The sequence below is a fragment of the Diadema antillarum genome, unplaced genomic scaffold, assembly GCF_040938485.1.
Source record: "Diadema antillarum isolate AM-2024a unplaced genomic scaffold, OU_Dant_1.0 scf00000040, whole genome shotgun sequence".
In the NCBI taxonomy this organism is placed as follows: Eukaryota; Metazoa; Echinodermata; class Echinoidea; order Diadematoida; family Diadematidae; genus Diadema; species Diadema antillarum.
Window position 1 is genome coordinate 2,940,453 of NW_027270929.1, and position 17,053 is coordinate 2,957,505.

At 37.2% G+C, this 17,053-nt stretch overlaps 1 protein-coding gene across 1 annotated transcript in view; it reads left to right on the forward strand.

Annotated features, from left to right (window-relative positions):
* Positions 1–1,750: 1,750 nt before the first annotated feature.
* The window catches only part of LOC139712303 (paxillin-like), a 104,065-nt gene continuing 88,762 nt past the window's right edge, over positions 1,751–17,053 (forward strand). Inside the window, exon 1 of the mRNA XM_071624144.1 lies at positions 1,751–2,065. Coding sequence (XP_071480245.1) covers positions 2,053–2,065 — 13 coding nt within the window. The 5' untranslated portion in view covers positions 1,751–2,052. The remainder of the gene's footprint in view (positions 2,066–17,053) is intronic.

Here is a 17,053-nt window from a genome sequence, read left to right on the forward strand (position 1 = left end):
TTCTCATACTTTATCCGCATATAAGGAAACCTTCAGAGGCGTTACTAGTAATGATCATAATTATAACAAGAAATTCCACTGGGTATAATGTTAATCTATTGTTTATCTATTTGAAACCAAACAAAGAAAAAGTCAGACACAACAGCCCCACTGGATACAATGTTAGAATTTGATTCGGCGAATCTAAGCTAAGATAATGACGAATATAAGAATATATATAGCGTGAAGACCTCTCCACGATCAATCACACCAATACACACACACACACACACACACTCACTCACGTTATGGGCATTCACCAGAGGATTAATTTTTGATCCATAATACAATGTTTATTTGCTTTATATTCCACATCTAGGGTCCTAGAAATTCCCATTTTATTCCACATCTGAAACCGTTTTAGCTGTCTTTAGGTATCCTTAGGGCTTAGGCTACGTGTGCGCGTAGTAGATGACAAAACAATGAAGTTGTTGCGCGCACCGCGCGGCACCGAAGTGAAAGTGCGTTGCATTGTGTACTATCAAGTGACCTAGGTCACATGATAGTCCACAGTGCAACGCGCTTTTATTTCGCGCGTACTCATCTTGCGTTAGGACTATGTGGACTGTGTGGAGATCAGCGAAACAAAAGGGACTATCAACATAGAGTGTAACGAACTTTACTTCTCAGGTGATGTGATGGGCAAAACTACGCTTCATCACGTGATCAGCTCTGGACCAATCCTATTGCAACATTCTTAGTATGTGGAATAAAATATAATATATGAGATATAAGTATAGTGTAGTGTAGTATAGTTTCAAGATATCACTTTTGTGATTTACTGAGTTGTCACACATTCGCCACGGGGGCCTATATGAGTTTGTTCAACGACAATGATAACAAGGCCTATACTCCTCCTCTTACTATAAACTGCTATGACCATTGATAGTGCAACCATTAATCACAATGATAATGATGATCATACGTTGATAAGAATAATTGTAATAAGGATAATGATAATAACATTGAATATCTATGACATTTCTCGTAATCAATATCATCGTTCTCATTTTCTTGTTATCATAAAATGCTCCGAACCTCAACTTCAGAGAGAGAGGGAGAGAGGGAGGGAGAGAGAGAGGGAGAGAGAGAAATCGATACTGTGTCTCGGAACATTCCAAAAGCAAGTTAAAGCAATAATAGTGGTAGTACAGAATGATAGCAATGGAAATAGTAACAATATTAATAGTTTTTATAATAAATGATAGTCACAAAAGTGAGTAGTAGCTATGTAAGTACCACCATCGTTCTTATTTTCTTATTATTACAAATGCTCCGAACCTCGATTTGAGTGATATATAGAAAAGATTCAAACCGAAGTGCAATATTGAAAATGACAATGATAGGCCTAATTAGTTAATATAATAATTATTGTAATTATTGTATTAATGATAACAACAATAATGATTACAGTGATAATAATGATAATGGATACCATAACCATCATTATCATCATAATCATCATCATAATAGTACTTAATATGGAAACGAGAATGATAATTACATTGGTATCATTATTATCTTATAATGATTAAAAAAAAAAACTGCAATAATGATATTGTCAATGTCTTTATTGTCGTTTTATTTTCTTCTTATCTGTAATACACAATGTTCTGAACCTCGACCCGAGTAAACTAAAACTCAACGGGACCAACAGGTGGTATCTCAGCACATTCCAAGAGCAAACTTCGCACATTTTTAGCGGTGGGCTGCTTGAGAGACCGTTCATGAAAATTATAACGACTGTGAAGAAAGATCACGTGACGCCAAGCGGCATGTACACAACAACCGCAGACGCTTCATATCGTAAAGAGCCAGCTAGCCAGGAGCGCATCCGTAGGTACACCACTGCACACATAATAAGGTGCATGCAAAGGAGAAATACTGTTCGCGCAGTGTTTACGTGAAGCTTTTACATTCCTGTCGATGTCTGCATCTGATCTTGTCTTATGATTTTTCTGGCCGGAGGTAACGAGTTAAACTCTTATTAGAACAGAGGGGAAACAAGTCATCATGGAGGATCTAGGTAAGTGCAGCATGCAGTAAATATGTGATATGTTATCGGCCTTCGCTACCGAAATGCAACGATCTTACAGGTGTCTGCAGGCATCGCCTTGCTGGCAAATTGTTGCTCCGCGGCGATATTCGACCCGACCCCGCTTGCGAGAGCGGAGGAGGCGGCGCGGAACGGGGGGTAAAAGCTCAGAGCCGTGTGTGCTCAACCAGCTGTCTCGATCTGCGCAGTATTCGCAAATAGACGACATGTGTAGAACTAGACATAAAGTCAATTCACTCCCATCCTTTTATTTAAGTAGCGCTGCTGTTTTTTTGTACATTGACCCGACACTAATTTTTACAAGGCCTACAGACAGCCCTTCGCCACTGGCACAAGAGTTTCAAGACACCACAGAGATTATTTTATTGTAGACATGTATACAACAGATTTACTTTTTACACATTCGTTTCTAGGTTATAGATTCTAACAATAGAGTACTGTAAACCAAAACTAAAAGAAGATGAATGCTGTTTGCCCATATCCATAAATACTTCGAATTGACTTTGAGCATTCTGTGCCTGAACCACGATCTGTCAATGTCAACAACCAAGCATTAATAACCAGTTTACTACAGAAGTCAATGCAAGAATCTATGATAATGTGAATGATATGGTCCATATGCATATCTAACTGGTTTGTCCTAGCCATTGATTATTAAAGGTTCAGTATTAAAAAAAAGATATGTTCATCAGTTACATGTATGTATGATGTAGATTGAATATAGGGTGTGCAAGTACAAGAACTGTGTAGTAGGATTCTTTTCTATGGTACACGATTTCCTCCTTGTTTGAGGTGAGAGAATTCTCCAAATACTGCGAAATGGAAACTTGTGGACCTCTATTTGATGGTCTGCATGTATTTACATAATTTGTATATCAGTTTCTACAGGAATAAAAGAAGAACCTTCTTACCACCACACCATCTTTGGGAGAAATTAAAATTCCCAAAGTAGCAAAGCTTCTTTACGTTTGCTACTGTAAACATATTAATCAGCTTTGTAGGTCTACATCCTCCTACCGAGGAGATACAATGTAGATTTGTATGTGATACCTCCTTGCTCCTACAATTGTACCTTTAGTAGGCCCTACATTGTAATTCAAGTATCATGCCTGCTAATCTTTAAAAAAAAAAAAAAAAAAAAAAAAACCGAAAAAACGATCTTAACATGAATCATAAATTCAGTACCTGTATATACTCTGGTACCTGAGGTGTACATGTATTACTAGTAGTAGAGGGCCTATACTTTGTAGTTAGAAGGGGAGTATCAATACTTCATAATGCCTGGACTTTACACATACAGTATATGTATTGTAGATGGCAGGATTATACCCATGGGGAAGGTGGTCCCACTTTGGTACACTACCAAACAGTGTGGCTGTGTAGAAGTACAGAGTCAACATGCATAGTAGTCCGCATTTTTTTAAAGATAAAGACAAACTGTTATCTGTAATCAGAATAAGCGTGGACAAATACAGAACTCGGCAGTCGGCGATACCAACACTTCAGCCTGGGTTTCGTTTAGAGAACTTACTTGTACAATAGTAAGCAGCGATACCAATACTTCTTCAGCGTGGGTTCTGTGTGGAGTTACAATGGGACTCCATCACAGAAAGCTGTCATGGCATAAGTGGCATATTGTGCATTTAAGATGTCAGTGTGAACGTTAGAATTCGAAGTTAATTCATGATGCTTTTGAGAGGCTCTTCAATATCATGGCTCTTTGTCGTGATACCAAACAAGGACTTTACATGAAAAATCATAAAAGGCTTATATTATTCACATACAGTGTACATAGTGCATTCACTGTATAAGGGAAAAAGAGTAAGGGCCTACTATGCATATCATTTGTAAGGAAGTTTTAAAAATTAATCTCACCACCCCCCCCCCTAAAAAAAAAGAAAGAAAAAAAGAAGAGAGAACTCAGGAGAGGTTTAATCTGAAATGTTTTCTTCCATATGAAGTACAGCATCTCTTGCCCCAGACTAGGGAGGTGGGAAGCCCACCTCCCTGCCCAGACGAAGTGTGATCTACATGTATGATTGCTGCAAATATTTACTGTGCAAAGGAGTAACCCCTCCCTTCTATAGAGTACAGTGTATGATCATCAAGACCTTCACAGTTCTTTTTTTTTTTTTTGCCAGCTACTGCTTTTCCTAATGCTTTCTAACAGTCTCTGCAGTGCGGAAAGTTCAGCACTACTGTTTGTGAGAGGATATTCTCTTCTGTCATCACAGCTCAACGTCCCAGGTCCACCGCTCCTTTATAGCAGGGAGGTGATACCTCCCTTTTTAAAGGGATGATACAGTTTCAGTTGAGATGGGGAGTGAGGTTCCCAGTGTTTTTTTATGATGATTTTTTGAGATAATGAGAAACATTTTATGGAATAAAAAAGAAGCAAATTTAAAAGAATTCAAAGTTTATTCAATAAAAATTGGTTTTGAAGTGGTTGAGATATCCAAAACAAAGTGACCCTAATAAAAGGCGGGACCCACCTTTTATTAGAAGCACTTTGTTTCACTTTGTTTGGATATCTCAGCCACTTCAAAACCGATTTTCATCAAATAAACTTTGAATTCATCTTAGAACTGTATGCCTTTTAACTTTTTCTAAAGTGGTTTTAAGTGTCTAGCAAAAAGTTAAAAGCAAATTTTTTTTTTACCTCAACCAATACTATACTATCCCTTTTAATCAGAGAAAATATTGAAAGAGAGACATCAGAATGGTAGATAAAGAGGGAGAGAAAGAAAGAGGGGGGTATGAGTGAGAAATGGTGGATGAGGAAAGGGGAGGGGTTGTTGGGGAAAAAGGGGGGAGATGGGGGAAAAAGATAGGCCAGGAGGGATTGTCGCCAGCAGACTCAAAGATTATTAAACATTTTCGCTTTGCACTGTGGGCTTCTGGACAAGCCAAACAAGATCTATAAGATGCTCCTAAAAATAGAATCACTGCTCTCAGTTTACATTAGTAACAGAACACATTGCTATCCAGTCATGCCCATAGGGCAGCATGTTTCTATGATGGGGTTGTACAGAGGCAGTGGTTTGAGTGTGTCTAATCATTTTATGCATTTTGTATGCTTAACAGCCACATTAAAAACACTTTACTGTGGTAGTAGTAACATAATGTACACTTGCAAGTGAATCCACTCACATTTCTAGTGTGATATAATCATAGAAGCAACAACAACAATAACAAAAGAAAAAATAACAATCATTTTTCAAATCCTGAGCTCCATTTTGTGAAACAAGTTCCTTTGTGCAGTGTTTTATCAAACCAAGATACCCTTTAGGCATCAGCATGATCAACTACCGATACTCATCAATATTTCAGTCCTTGCTGTTCCCCATGCTTACGGTAGCGCATGCAGTAATTGCAAATCCCTCTAGAAGCTGGTGCTGTTTAGCACTCAGAGATCTGGAGAACATGATGTGCTAGCTTTTCATTGAATGCAAAGGGCTTAAGATTAGGATTATGTTTGAGAATAGGACATGGATTAGAAATCAAGGCATATGTATGTGCAAGGTCACATTTGCCCTCATTGAAGAGCTAGAGCTCCCTGCTCCAATCATAGATTCAACCCTTCTAAGTTTTCATGCCAAAGTATTAATGAGTGAGTCAATCCTTGCATGATGTACATGTAGCAAACAGCTCTAAGAAGGACTTGCAGTGCTGCAGCCATATACTACCGGTACTTATGCTCAGCATTGAGATACGTACATTTTGTCAGGTTAGAAAACAACAGCGAGGAATGCTTAGTACCTCTGTGTTCTATTTTGCGACTGCCTTGTTCAGTAACTGCTAGAGAAATTAAGAACAAGTACATATAGGTCTACAATGTATGTTGTACACTATGTACTTTTTTAATCAGGTAAAATGCTAATAAACAGAAAACCTCAAGTCCTTTTATGACATGTTGATTATTTATATTCACACTACATTGATCATTTATCTGATATGTGTAGATTAAAAGTCTGACTGATAATCGAATTCTGTGAGATGAATCAAGAGCTTACATATGAGTGAATACTGATGTCATTATGGACAAGCTTTTCCATTTAAAAAACAAAAACAAAACACAATTGAACAAAACACACACTTCAGCATAAATCTTGTTTTCTTTATTCTTGTTTTTTTTTTAAAGATATGGGATATCCTAATGGGACTTTGACGGTTTTGACAGTTCAAAGTTTATCACTGAACAGTCTTTCACTACAGAAGTTTTTTTTTCCAATATAAATACAGATAAAGGACTTGTTTAGGATATAAATATATCAAAGATATATTTTGCTATTATCAGAATCAGAGGTTAAATGTCCATTATCAAGTAGGTACTGGTGATTTCGATAGCGAATGCAGCAGAAGAGGGAGAAATTGAAGTTTGTGAGAGTTCTGGCATGTAGCTGTGTGTGTAGCGGTGGTTAGTCATTTATGGGTCAGAGCAAGGGCAGTGGGTGGCTGACACGTTCAAGGTCATTGTTCCACCTTTGAAAGGGAAAAAAAACTTGGTGAGGTGGTTGTCACCCTAGTGATCATCGCCTTTGGAGGCTTCTGAAGAGAGAGAGAGAGAAAAAAAAAGTGCATCAAAAGGCCGAATGAGATTCCTTGGGGAGAAGGGGGGGGGGGGTATTTTGCTTCCTTTCTCCTATACCCCGTTTTCACCTTCCCCTCTTCTTTTTTAGTCCTCCTGTGTGCTGTGTTATCAATGGTTTCCTGCTTTCTACCAAGGGAGAAAGGTGGGGTGGGGGGAGGGGATAAAATCATGTTTGTGTATGCTTGCATGTCTAGACATTTAGGCTAGGTGCAGACTTGAGGTTGTGACTGCATACATGTATATACCTGATCGTTTGTTGGTCTACAGTGTATACACATAACCCGCTGTGCACCAAACAATGGTTGAACAAAGAGAGATAAATGTACAAGTTTAACAGGAGCCATGCAAGATAGCAGGCAATGAAGCCTATAGGCAACCAGAATTGTCATTCAGTACAAAATAGGCTATATAATTATGTATAAATGTCATTCCTGGAAAGGTTACAGTGAGTGACAAACTCATTATTAATTACTGACGTGTTTTATTTACATTTGTCCTCTGTGGCTATTCATACGACCATATTCAGTGGTGCTAGGGCTTCATGTACGTACAATAGGCCTATATTTGATACCTGACTATAAAATAATGTCCTAGATCAGAGTGAAGCGTATGAGACACCCATTCTGCTTCTCTTAGCACAGATGTGGCACTCTCAGGATTATACTTGTACACTTACTATACACGGCATTTATTTCACAGGATTTTTTGTTCTTGCAAATTTTGCTAGTCGGGTGCTATAATTCATGAATTTAAGTTAAACAATGTGTGGAAATATCAATTCTTATCCGGACATTAATGCCGTGTGTCTGCCCATATATTTCTCCATTCAGTGTTATACTCCACGGTCACGAATTGAACCACTTGCAAAAATTGTCGGGAAATCCCCATTGGCGAAAAATTAGACTCGCTGTTCAAATGTATGGCATATAAAATAATCCAGTCGTTTAGCAGGTTATGGAAGAGCCTCATCATCTGCAATGATAAATATGACCCAGTTAAAGAAATGATGACAGCAACAACAATAAGGAGTACCATTCAGTCGATTCCCATACATAATGGCCATGATACAACTCTAATATGACAAATTATGTCATACGTTGTATTTGCGCCAACGGGAATTACACTTGAAATTCCAGGGCTGTCATGGTACCGCATTATTAAAGTCTCCCATCTTGATGTTTTTTTTAAAATTTTTTATAGCTTTCTGCAGACCCAGATTCACAATACACAGAGCATGATAGGGTGCTATGAGTTTCAAAAGAAACTTTGAATGTTGAAATTTTACACATTATACATGTGAATGTAGACATCATCGATCAAGTCCAAGCCCCAGGCATTAACTTTGAGAGAACTGAAAGAGACAACTCGATGGTGATGAATCTCCAGAAAAGTTTAGAGCAAGAAAATAATAAAGGAAAGAAATGAGGGTTACGAATGATATGATGATATGACCTGAAGCCAATGAATCGTTTGAGAATTTTAGAGCATGAAGAAATGAAATGAGGATTATGCATGAGGGATGTGGACATGAATGCCAAGCTAGAACTGCTAAGACTCTTTTATCCGGGCAATTACCCCCAGAGGGCAATTACCCCCCCCCCCCCCCCCCCCAGTAGTTATTGAATTGTTTCTAGAAAAATCTGTCTAAAGTCATGGTTTATTGAGAAAAATAGTCACATCTCCTTAATATATTGTAGGCTTTATTGCAAATTTTTTATATGGTAGAATGTTTTGTGATACAGCTGACCTACACTACAAATGCATCAAAATGTGCTTACTCAAATATCTTTTACATCGCTGCTCACAATGGTAAACAGTACCTTTAATAAACGAATGGATTTTCTCCTCAGATGCAGTTGTCTTGCACCAGCAGAAAAAAAAAAAAAAAAAAGAAGAAAAAAAAAGCATGATGGTTCATATTTGATTGCGGCATGCAGGGTTCTGGTTGAGGCAGTGGTTGTTGAGGGACGAGGACGTCACTGAGGTGAATTTTTCATGAGATTACCGGATGCGGCACACTTTTGAACACATCATTTACTAAGTGTAGGGCATACTCTTACAGAAGGAACAGAAAAATGCAGAACAACTGATGGTAAAGGGTTGTGCTATAAATACCTTTCTACAGATGTGGGGATCTCACAGTGTAATGCAAATTCCTCTGGTTTGTATGTATGCATATAGTACAAGTGTACCTGGTATATGCCTCTTATAGTTATAGACATGAAGCAATTCTGCCCCCAAAGTGTAAGCTTAATTTAGATAAGCCTGTATCTGCAAGCACAAATTTCTTGGGATAGGATGTGAAATTCAATGAAATTTAGTGAAACATAATTATATTGAAATCTGTTCAGCTTCCCCAAATTGTATATTTATTGATTTTGCAGTCAAACAAACATACACATACAACATTGTGCATGCAGTTTGAAAGTGTAGGGCGGTGATCAGCAAGGCAGCTTGTGACACACACACAATTGTAGACCCTCTGTTTACAGTCATATGCTGGGTTTCATTTCATTGCAAAAGGAAATGATCTTGTTCCAAAAAACAACTGTGTTATTGCAAAACTTGTACCCCCGGTGGGTGGGACAGCTAGTCTTTTTCTGATGCCTGTGCATAGCCATTTTTAGTTCTACTCACCGCTTGATGTACACCTCAATGTAATGTACAGTTTGTAATTCACATTCTCTGCACTGTCAGCTACAATGCACTTGAAAAGAATGGAAGAGAGGACTTTTTCATCCACAGATACAGTACCTGTATATGAGCTGGGAGGTGGAAAGAGAACTTCACTGATATGAGTGAAGAGTTGAACCCCTTCTGGCTTTGCCCCTCATTTCCTCAAGATAAAGTACGTTGAACTCAGCAATGTGCTGTTACATCTTTCTCCACACGCTGCAGTACAGTAGTTGCACAGTATTTTTTCAAATCTATCTTTGTGCCTTGAAGAGTTTGATTGGTTGTGGATCAACAGAGAATTTACAAATTTGTAATTGTACAAATGTACATACTACATGTACAAATGTATCTCTACATATGTGAAAACTTGGTGGCTTTCCAATGATAGTGAAATATATGGATGCATGATACATATCATGCATTATATACCATAGTGTATAGTGTACAACTTTCATATGTGTATTTGGTCTGTCTATATGTGTGTGTTTGGGTGCGTGTATGCACATATACAACTGTTCATACTTTTTATGTCAATGCTTGTCTTTTAGCTACCAGAAATGAAATTTCCGAGTCATTAAGCAGGGATTGAGCCATGACCATTAATGCAACTCTGTGTTTGGTCGTAAATGAGGTGTCAATTCAACCATCATTGAGCCTATTCCATATTCATTTGAAAACGAGCGCTCAAGGGAGTTTCAGAGAATGCAATGCCAACTTCCCTGTTTTCTGAAGGGCACACAATATTGTTTGTGTGTTTTTTTGTTGTTTTTTTTTTGCACAAGGTTTCTCTTGATGATGTATTATCTTAGATATCCTTGATATGCAAATGGTCTGTTATTCTTTACTCCCCAGTCGCTTGATGGAAAATACAAGTTTACCAACACGTAGTTGTACATCACAGTTGCCCTCATGCCAAAGTATGTATGAAAGGCATGCTGTTTGTTGAATATAGAGAGTTGCAGCTCCTTCAAAATGCAGATTTTGCTATACAGTATAATTGTGTACAAGTGGGTAGTTTTGCAGCTGGTGATCGGCTTTACAATTTTGTAATAAACAATGAACTAGCAAACAATGTACAATAAGGAAGTGATGCTTCAAATACATATGTACAATGTTCTTGAATAGCTCTGCAGATGTTAGTTGTCTTTTATAGTTTGGTGGAAGATTTTTCCAGTGGAAGATTCTTCTAGAGTTAAGGAGCCACTGAGTAGGATGCAAGGGGTACAATATGTACCATTAAATTGATGGAAAGGGGACATACAGCGTAGCTGAGTTAAAGCCACTGTTTACCATTGGGAGCAGTGATTTAATAATTAAAAAAAAATGTTTGAATTATCACACTTGATACATAAGAATAGTTAAGTTGTATGACAAAACGTACTACCATATAAAAATTTTGCAATTACATGTACAAATTGTAGGCCCTACTGTATGTATTTTGTATAGTCACAAATGTATTAGGAAGCATCACTAATTTTCTCAGTAAACCATAACTGTAGACGGTTTATTCTAGAAACAATTTAAATAAAACTATTGTTCACATTTTGTATATTTAACAATACTTAAATTGATGATACTGATTCACATGTTTACATCAGTTGGTTGCTGCTATCCCTAACTCACATTTTAAAACTATTTCGAAGCACTAAAGCTGTGCTTTTTTTTTTCCATCTGCAAGTGGTAAGTAGTGGCTGTAAGTTACAACCACATAATGGAAGGTTTCACAGAGGGGTACATTCAACAAGGAGATCACATGTACAGTAGATATGGGGGCAGATCAATTCCATGTCCTGAGACTGACAAAATTACATTGTGTTATGTAGGTTAATGTACCTCTGACAGTCTGTGGCCCACCTATAACAGAAGGAAGCTACATTCCTTTTTTAGGTGATCCGAGTATCCTCTCGGATCACCTTCTGTATCTGTACGGATTCTTTCTTCTTCTTTTTCTTTATTTCTCCCCAAAAGTTGTGCAGAGGTTAGCTCAGAAAGTGCATTGCCTATCAATGTCAAACTTATACCATATATGTATGGTGACCCAAAGACGACAAATCTTGTAAAATCATTGTGATCAGTCGACCGTGACGTCACTATGACGTCATATGAAAACACATTTTCATTCATATCTCATTAATGGAATGGAATTTTTCAATCAAATTTACGTCACATATAGTTCAAGGCAAGCGCATTCTACTCACATTCTCAAAATTCATCTATATCTTAAAACGTGCGCGTACGCGCGCGTTGAAATATTTGTATGCTCAAATCGAGCTCAAATTTCTTTTGCACACGTTTCAGACCATTTGGAGCATTTTTTGAAAAATTGAAAAAATTGGACGGACGCGTACGCGCGCGCTCATATACGCACGCACAGCTCATATGCAATAGAAATTTCCCGTTTTTTCACACTTATCGGCTGCCTGAAATGTCAAGGAATATTTCTACCAAGTTTCAAGTCAATCCGACTCAATATGAGGTCATACGGGCCCGTCAAAGTTGAAATTCCGCGCGCGCGTCAATGGCGATATACAGTACAATTATGCCAAAAAACTGCCAATTTTAAATCCGATTTTACTCGTCAGGATGGACGGTGACCCTCCATTTTCTGTACATATTTTGAAAGCTGATGAGTTGTACATGTCATTTCATGGGGTGGCAATGCTGACAAAATGATTAAAAGATATCAAATTTCTTAATAAAGTAAAAAAAGTAAATTTTCAAAATGACGTCATCAAATTTCAAGTTCATTCGAGCGTATCTCACTAGTCCTTTGTCAATTTTCACCCAGATTTCAGTATGATGTAGCTTATTTAATGTTCTTTCAAACATAAAATTACAATATTTTGATTGGATAACGGTATCAATTCGTAAAAATTGATTAAAAGTAATCTTGTCAAATTTGACCAGTTTACGTGTTATCTCTATGGGAGTGCAGTTTTTCTGGAAATGAAAATTGACATGACTATCTTTATCGAGCACTAGCTCACTTAAGCTTCGGTAAATTTCTCCCAGATTTTAATATGTTGTAGCTGAGACTTTACCCTACCGTAAGTGTGCCCTTTGTTTTTTTATACGATGTCGGAATCACGTCAAAAAATTGGGTTGAAATTCAGGCTTATCTTCGATGTATTGAGATATTTCTTTCTTTCTGCAACTTTCTTTGCAATAACTCAAGAAAAACGGCCTCTATCACTTCTATATTTTGCACATGTTTAGTTCATGTCACGTACATTATTTCATAAAATAACAACTACTTGATTGGACACCATCTTGGGTATGTAAAGTAGGGTCAAAGGTCATAAGTGTTTCACCCTGTATCTTAGTGAATACATGTCCTATCTTTCCCATATTTTGCACACGCAAAGACCATGTTACAAGGATCATTTCACAAAATAACCACTTTTTACTCAGATGCCATCTTGTCGTTGCAAATTGAGGTCAAAGGTCATATGTACTTCTTTTTGTATCTTCGTTATGACGTGTTATCTCTATGGGAGGGAATTTTCTTTAATGTGAAAATTGACATGATTGTCTTTATCGAACACTAGCTCACTTACCCTTCAGTGAATTTCTCCCAGATTTTAATATGTTGTAGCTGAGACTTTGCGCTATCGTTTCATTTCCTTTGTTTTTTCATACAATGTCGGGATTACGATAAAAAAATTGGTTGAAATTAAAGCTTATCTTCTATGTATTGAGATATTTCTTTCTTTCTGCAACTCTCTTTGCAATAACTCAAGAAAAACACGCCCTATCACCCCCATATTTTGCACATGTTTAGTTCATGTCTCGTACATTATTTCATAAAATAACAACTACTAGATCAGACAACATCTTGGGTATGTAAATTAGGGTCAAAGGTCATAAATGTTTCATCTTGTATCTTAGTGAATACCTGTCCTATCTTTCCCATATTTTCCATACGTATAGACGATGTCGCGAGAATCATTTCACAAAATAACCACTATTTCATCAGATGCAATCTTGGGAGTGCAAAGGTGGGTCAAAGGTCATATGTATTCATTGCTGTATCTTCGTTATTCAGTGTATACAGAATTTGGTACCAAAGATGGCAGATATGACTCTCTTTTCTAAATGAGAATGCAAACATCACACGGCCAATGTCTCTAAACACAGATGAAACTTGTATGGTCATGCCTATTGCGATCAGGACTCGAATCATTGATAAAAAAAAAAATCGGATCACCTTAATTTGTCAGTGATGACAAATTACAATCTCTAGTTTTATTATTCTTACTCTAGATTTCAGTATGTGTATATTGGTTTTATGAGCAATCCTGCTTTCTCAGAATTTTTACTCAGGCTTACTGTAAAAAAAAAAAAAAAAAAATCATCTGGCCTAATTTCATTGTCCTTTATGCTCACTTAATAGGTTTGCATGCATGATGAGTAACAGAAGCTGGTAAACAATCATGTAGGCCCCCTAAATGTTTTGAAAGCCAGTGGGCATAACAAATTGCTTGGAGATGTACAGTACAGTTCCATGACATTTGCTCCTGCAACAATTGCTCCCATGAAATACATTGTATCTGCATGCTAAGCCAAACATAAAGCCTACTCACAAACATAACCCTAATCCTAATCCTTGTATGAAACTACATAAACCTAAAAGCTCCATCACAACCCTATTCCTTACCCTATCAAGTTCTTGGAGAAAATAAGACCGGAGCATTTATCGCAGGATCAAATGTTGTGTCACCATACAGTACATAGACCATAGATATGAAAATAAATATGTACCACAACATACAAAGTTACATCTCAATATGTACTTAACAATATAGCAACAGAGAGGGGACAGTGCAATGTGCAAGTTACAAGTGCTTATTTTAAACTGTCTTTCAGAGTTTCAATAGGTCTCAATTGATTGATTTCCACTTAAGCCCAAGCATGACATCACTTGATATTGAGGGTTGATTAATCAGCTTGGCTCTTTTGAATTGAATGATCTGTGCAAATGTACTGTAGCCATAAAATTCCTTATGTGTGAGTAATACCAGGAATTAATGATTGTACATGTATATGTACACGTGTGCTGCACCTTTTGCTGTGTGTTGAAATATAATGCATTGTAAAGTGTTTGAGTCAGTTGCTTTGCGTAGTCTCAAGTGAAAATGTAACACGTCCTTAATTATACAGTGTACATGTACACTGGTACAACTGTATGAGGAAATTTTGCTGTATGCCTGCATGGAACAACATTTACAGCAGTGGTTGATTACATTTTGTATTTTAAAGCATGCAGTTTCTCCCAGTCCCCAAGATACTGTAAGAAGTGTACACGTACGTTGTAGGTCTTTGACAATGTACAATGTACACTTCTCACAGTTACTGCAATATGTGTACAGGTGGTAAGTTACAAACACTGTTCAATCCAATAAAGTATTGCTTTGTCTATTTTAAGCCTAACAACAAGTTTGAAGCCTTGTACAATGTAAAAGCCCACAGAAAGTACCCCTCCCCCCCCAAAAAAAAATCATGATTCTGTACAGTACAGTATATTTATCTTGATAAGTTCCACGTGTACTATGGTGGAGTTACAAAGTTCGCTGTTTGGGGACCTGAATTGCACAGACACATAACTATAATATTTTGTCTGTGCCATCATGACATCATGAATTATCAAAAGGCAGGCTACTCTCCTCGCAGGCAGATAAAAGAAGCAGTACACTGTATATCGTCTCCTTCCCATTACAGGAGCTTGCACATGTTATATGAGGTTGAATTGTGATGCACTCAGTGCAATTAGCCATTGTGTGAGTGTACTCATGCCTTGGAACTTTTGTTACCTTGTTTACTGCTGACGCAAAATGACTGCTCTGCCTTACTATGAAAAAAAGAATGAGAAAAGAAAGGAAAAAGAAAAAGAGACCTAGAAAAAAGGGGCATGATTTGAGAGCCAAGTAGTCCTACCCAAGCATCGGTAGGACACACAAGACCTCTCCAGAGACGATGAATAATTTGCATGGCTGGTGTTGAAAGACATACCACGACTGAAGTAGCTGCTGTGTGCAAATGTCGGCATAGTGTTATGTCTTCCGCTTGTTTGTAGCCTTTTTCCAGTGCTGAATGCACTGTTGTCGATGCTAGATGATATGTTCTGAGGCTCCACAGTAATCGTATCATTCTGTGTTTACTTGCTTCCCAAAAGTTTAGTGCTGCTATAATCTTTTAGAAAGGTTAAATGTTATGTGCACCTTTTTCAAACTACACTGGTATGTGAATATCCATACAGTATACCTAATGAGAGAAACTTTGATTTTGTACACTTTTTTAATAAGATTGTTAGAGGGATCGTATAGTTTTGGTTGAGACCTAATTTCAGGTTTCTATAACATTTTTGATGAGATAATGAGAAACCTCTTATGAAATATGAAAGAGCATGTAATTCCATGAGGAATTCAACATTTATTTGATGAAAATTGATTTTGAAATGGCTGAGATATCCAAAACAGAGCGATTCTATAGAAAATGTGGGACCCCACACTTTTTTACAGTCACTTTGTTTTACTTTGTTTTTAGATGGTTCAGTCATTCCAAAGCCGATTTTCATCAAATAACTTTGAATTCCTCTTAGAATGGTATGCTCTGTACTATTTCATGAGTGTTCTCATGGTATCTGGCAAAAAGTTAAAAGCCCAATTCTCATCTCTACCAATACTAGTACTGTACCATCCCCATCCCTTTAACCTCATTGTAAATAGGAAAGCTGCAGTTTGGGGCTTCACTAATCTGCAAAAGCTCACAAAGCTTGCATTTCTCTTTTGACATGATTGTATGAATTTATGTCAGGTGTACTGTGAAGTAATGGCTTTGCAGAATTATTCCATTTTTAAGACTTTAGCAATTCTACATGTAGGCCTTGGAACCTTTTTAACATTGGCAAAAGAAATAGGCTGAGATGTCTAGTCCCAACTTGACAGACAGAGTTTTATGTCAGTTAGGGTAGAAGATGAAAAAAGGAGAAAAAAAGGTGTTTTACAAATGTGTGATAATCTGTCATATTCCGTGAGCTTGTCTGTGCAAGGGTAGTTACATGTACCGGTATGCAGGAGTTGAATTTGATAAATCATCTCATTCATCGTGCCTTTTTTGTTTAGGAGAGGCTTACTATTTGTGAATTGGACAAAGAATATTGAATGAACTTTTTAGAGAAGAGATACAGAGATACATATTAGTGAACCCTTGAGTGCTGCATTGATTACAATATGATTTTACAAGTTCATTTAATTATTAAGTGCGTTTAATACAGGGCTAAAAACAATGATTAGGAAAGAATTCCACTCATACAGTGTGCACATATCAAATATTTTCAGTTTTCATTCCTGACTTGTAGCATTACAGCTATAGAAAGAAAAGCCACAATACAACTGTAACAACAAGGGAGTGAATTAGCAGTTTTCTCTTTCCCTAGTAAAGTATTCACTACTTTGTATACTTAACCACATCCTTGTTTACATTATTTTTAGTTTCTTTTTTATATGTACGGGTACAAATATGCATACTACTGCTAAAGGTAGTCCACCAAAAAACAGCCACTTGTAGAGGGTCAGTTAGTGGGTTCACTGCTGCAAATCCAAAAATGGAAATCGTACAAACAAGCCAATAAACAAATATTCAAAGCATCTAATTATCCAAGTACACAATGTGTGCAATGATATTAAACACAA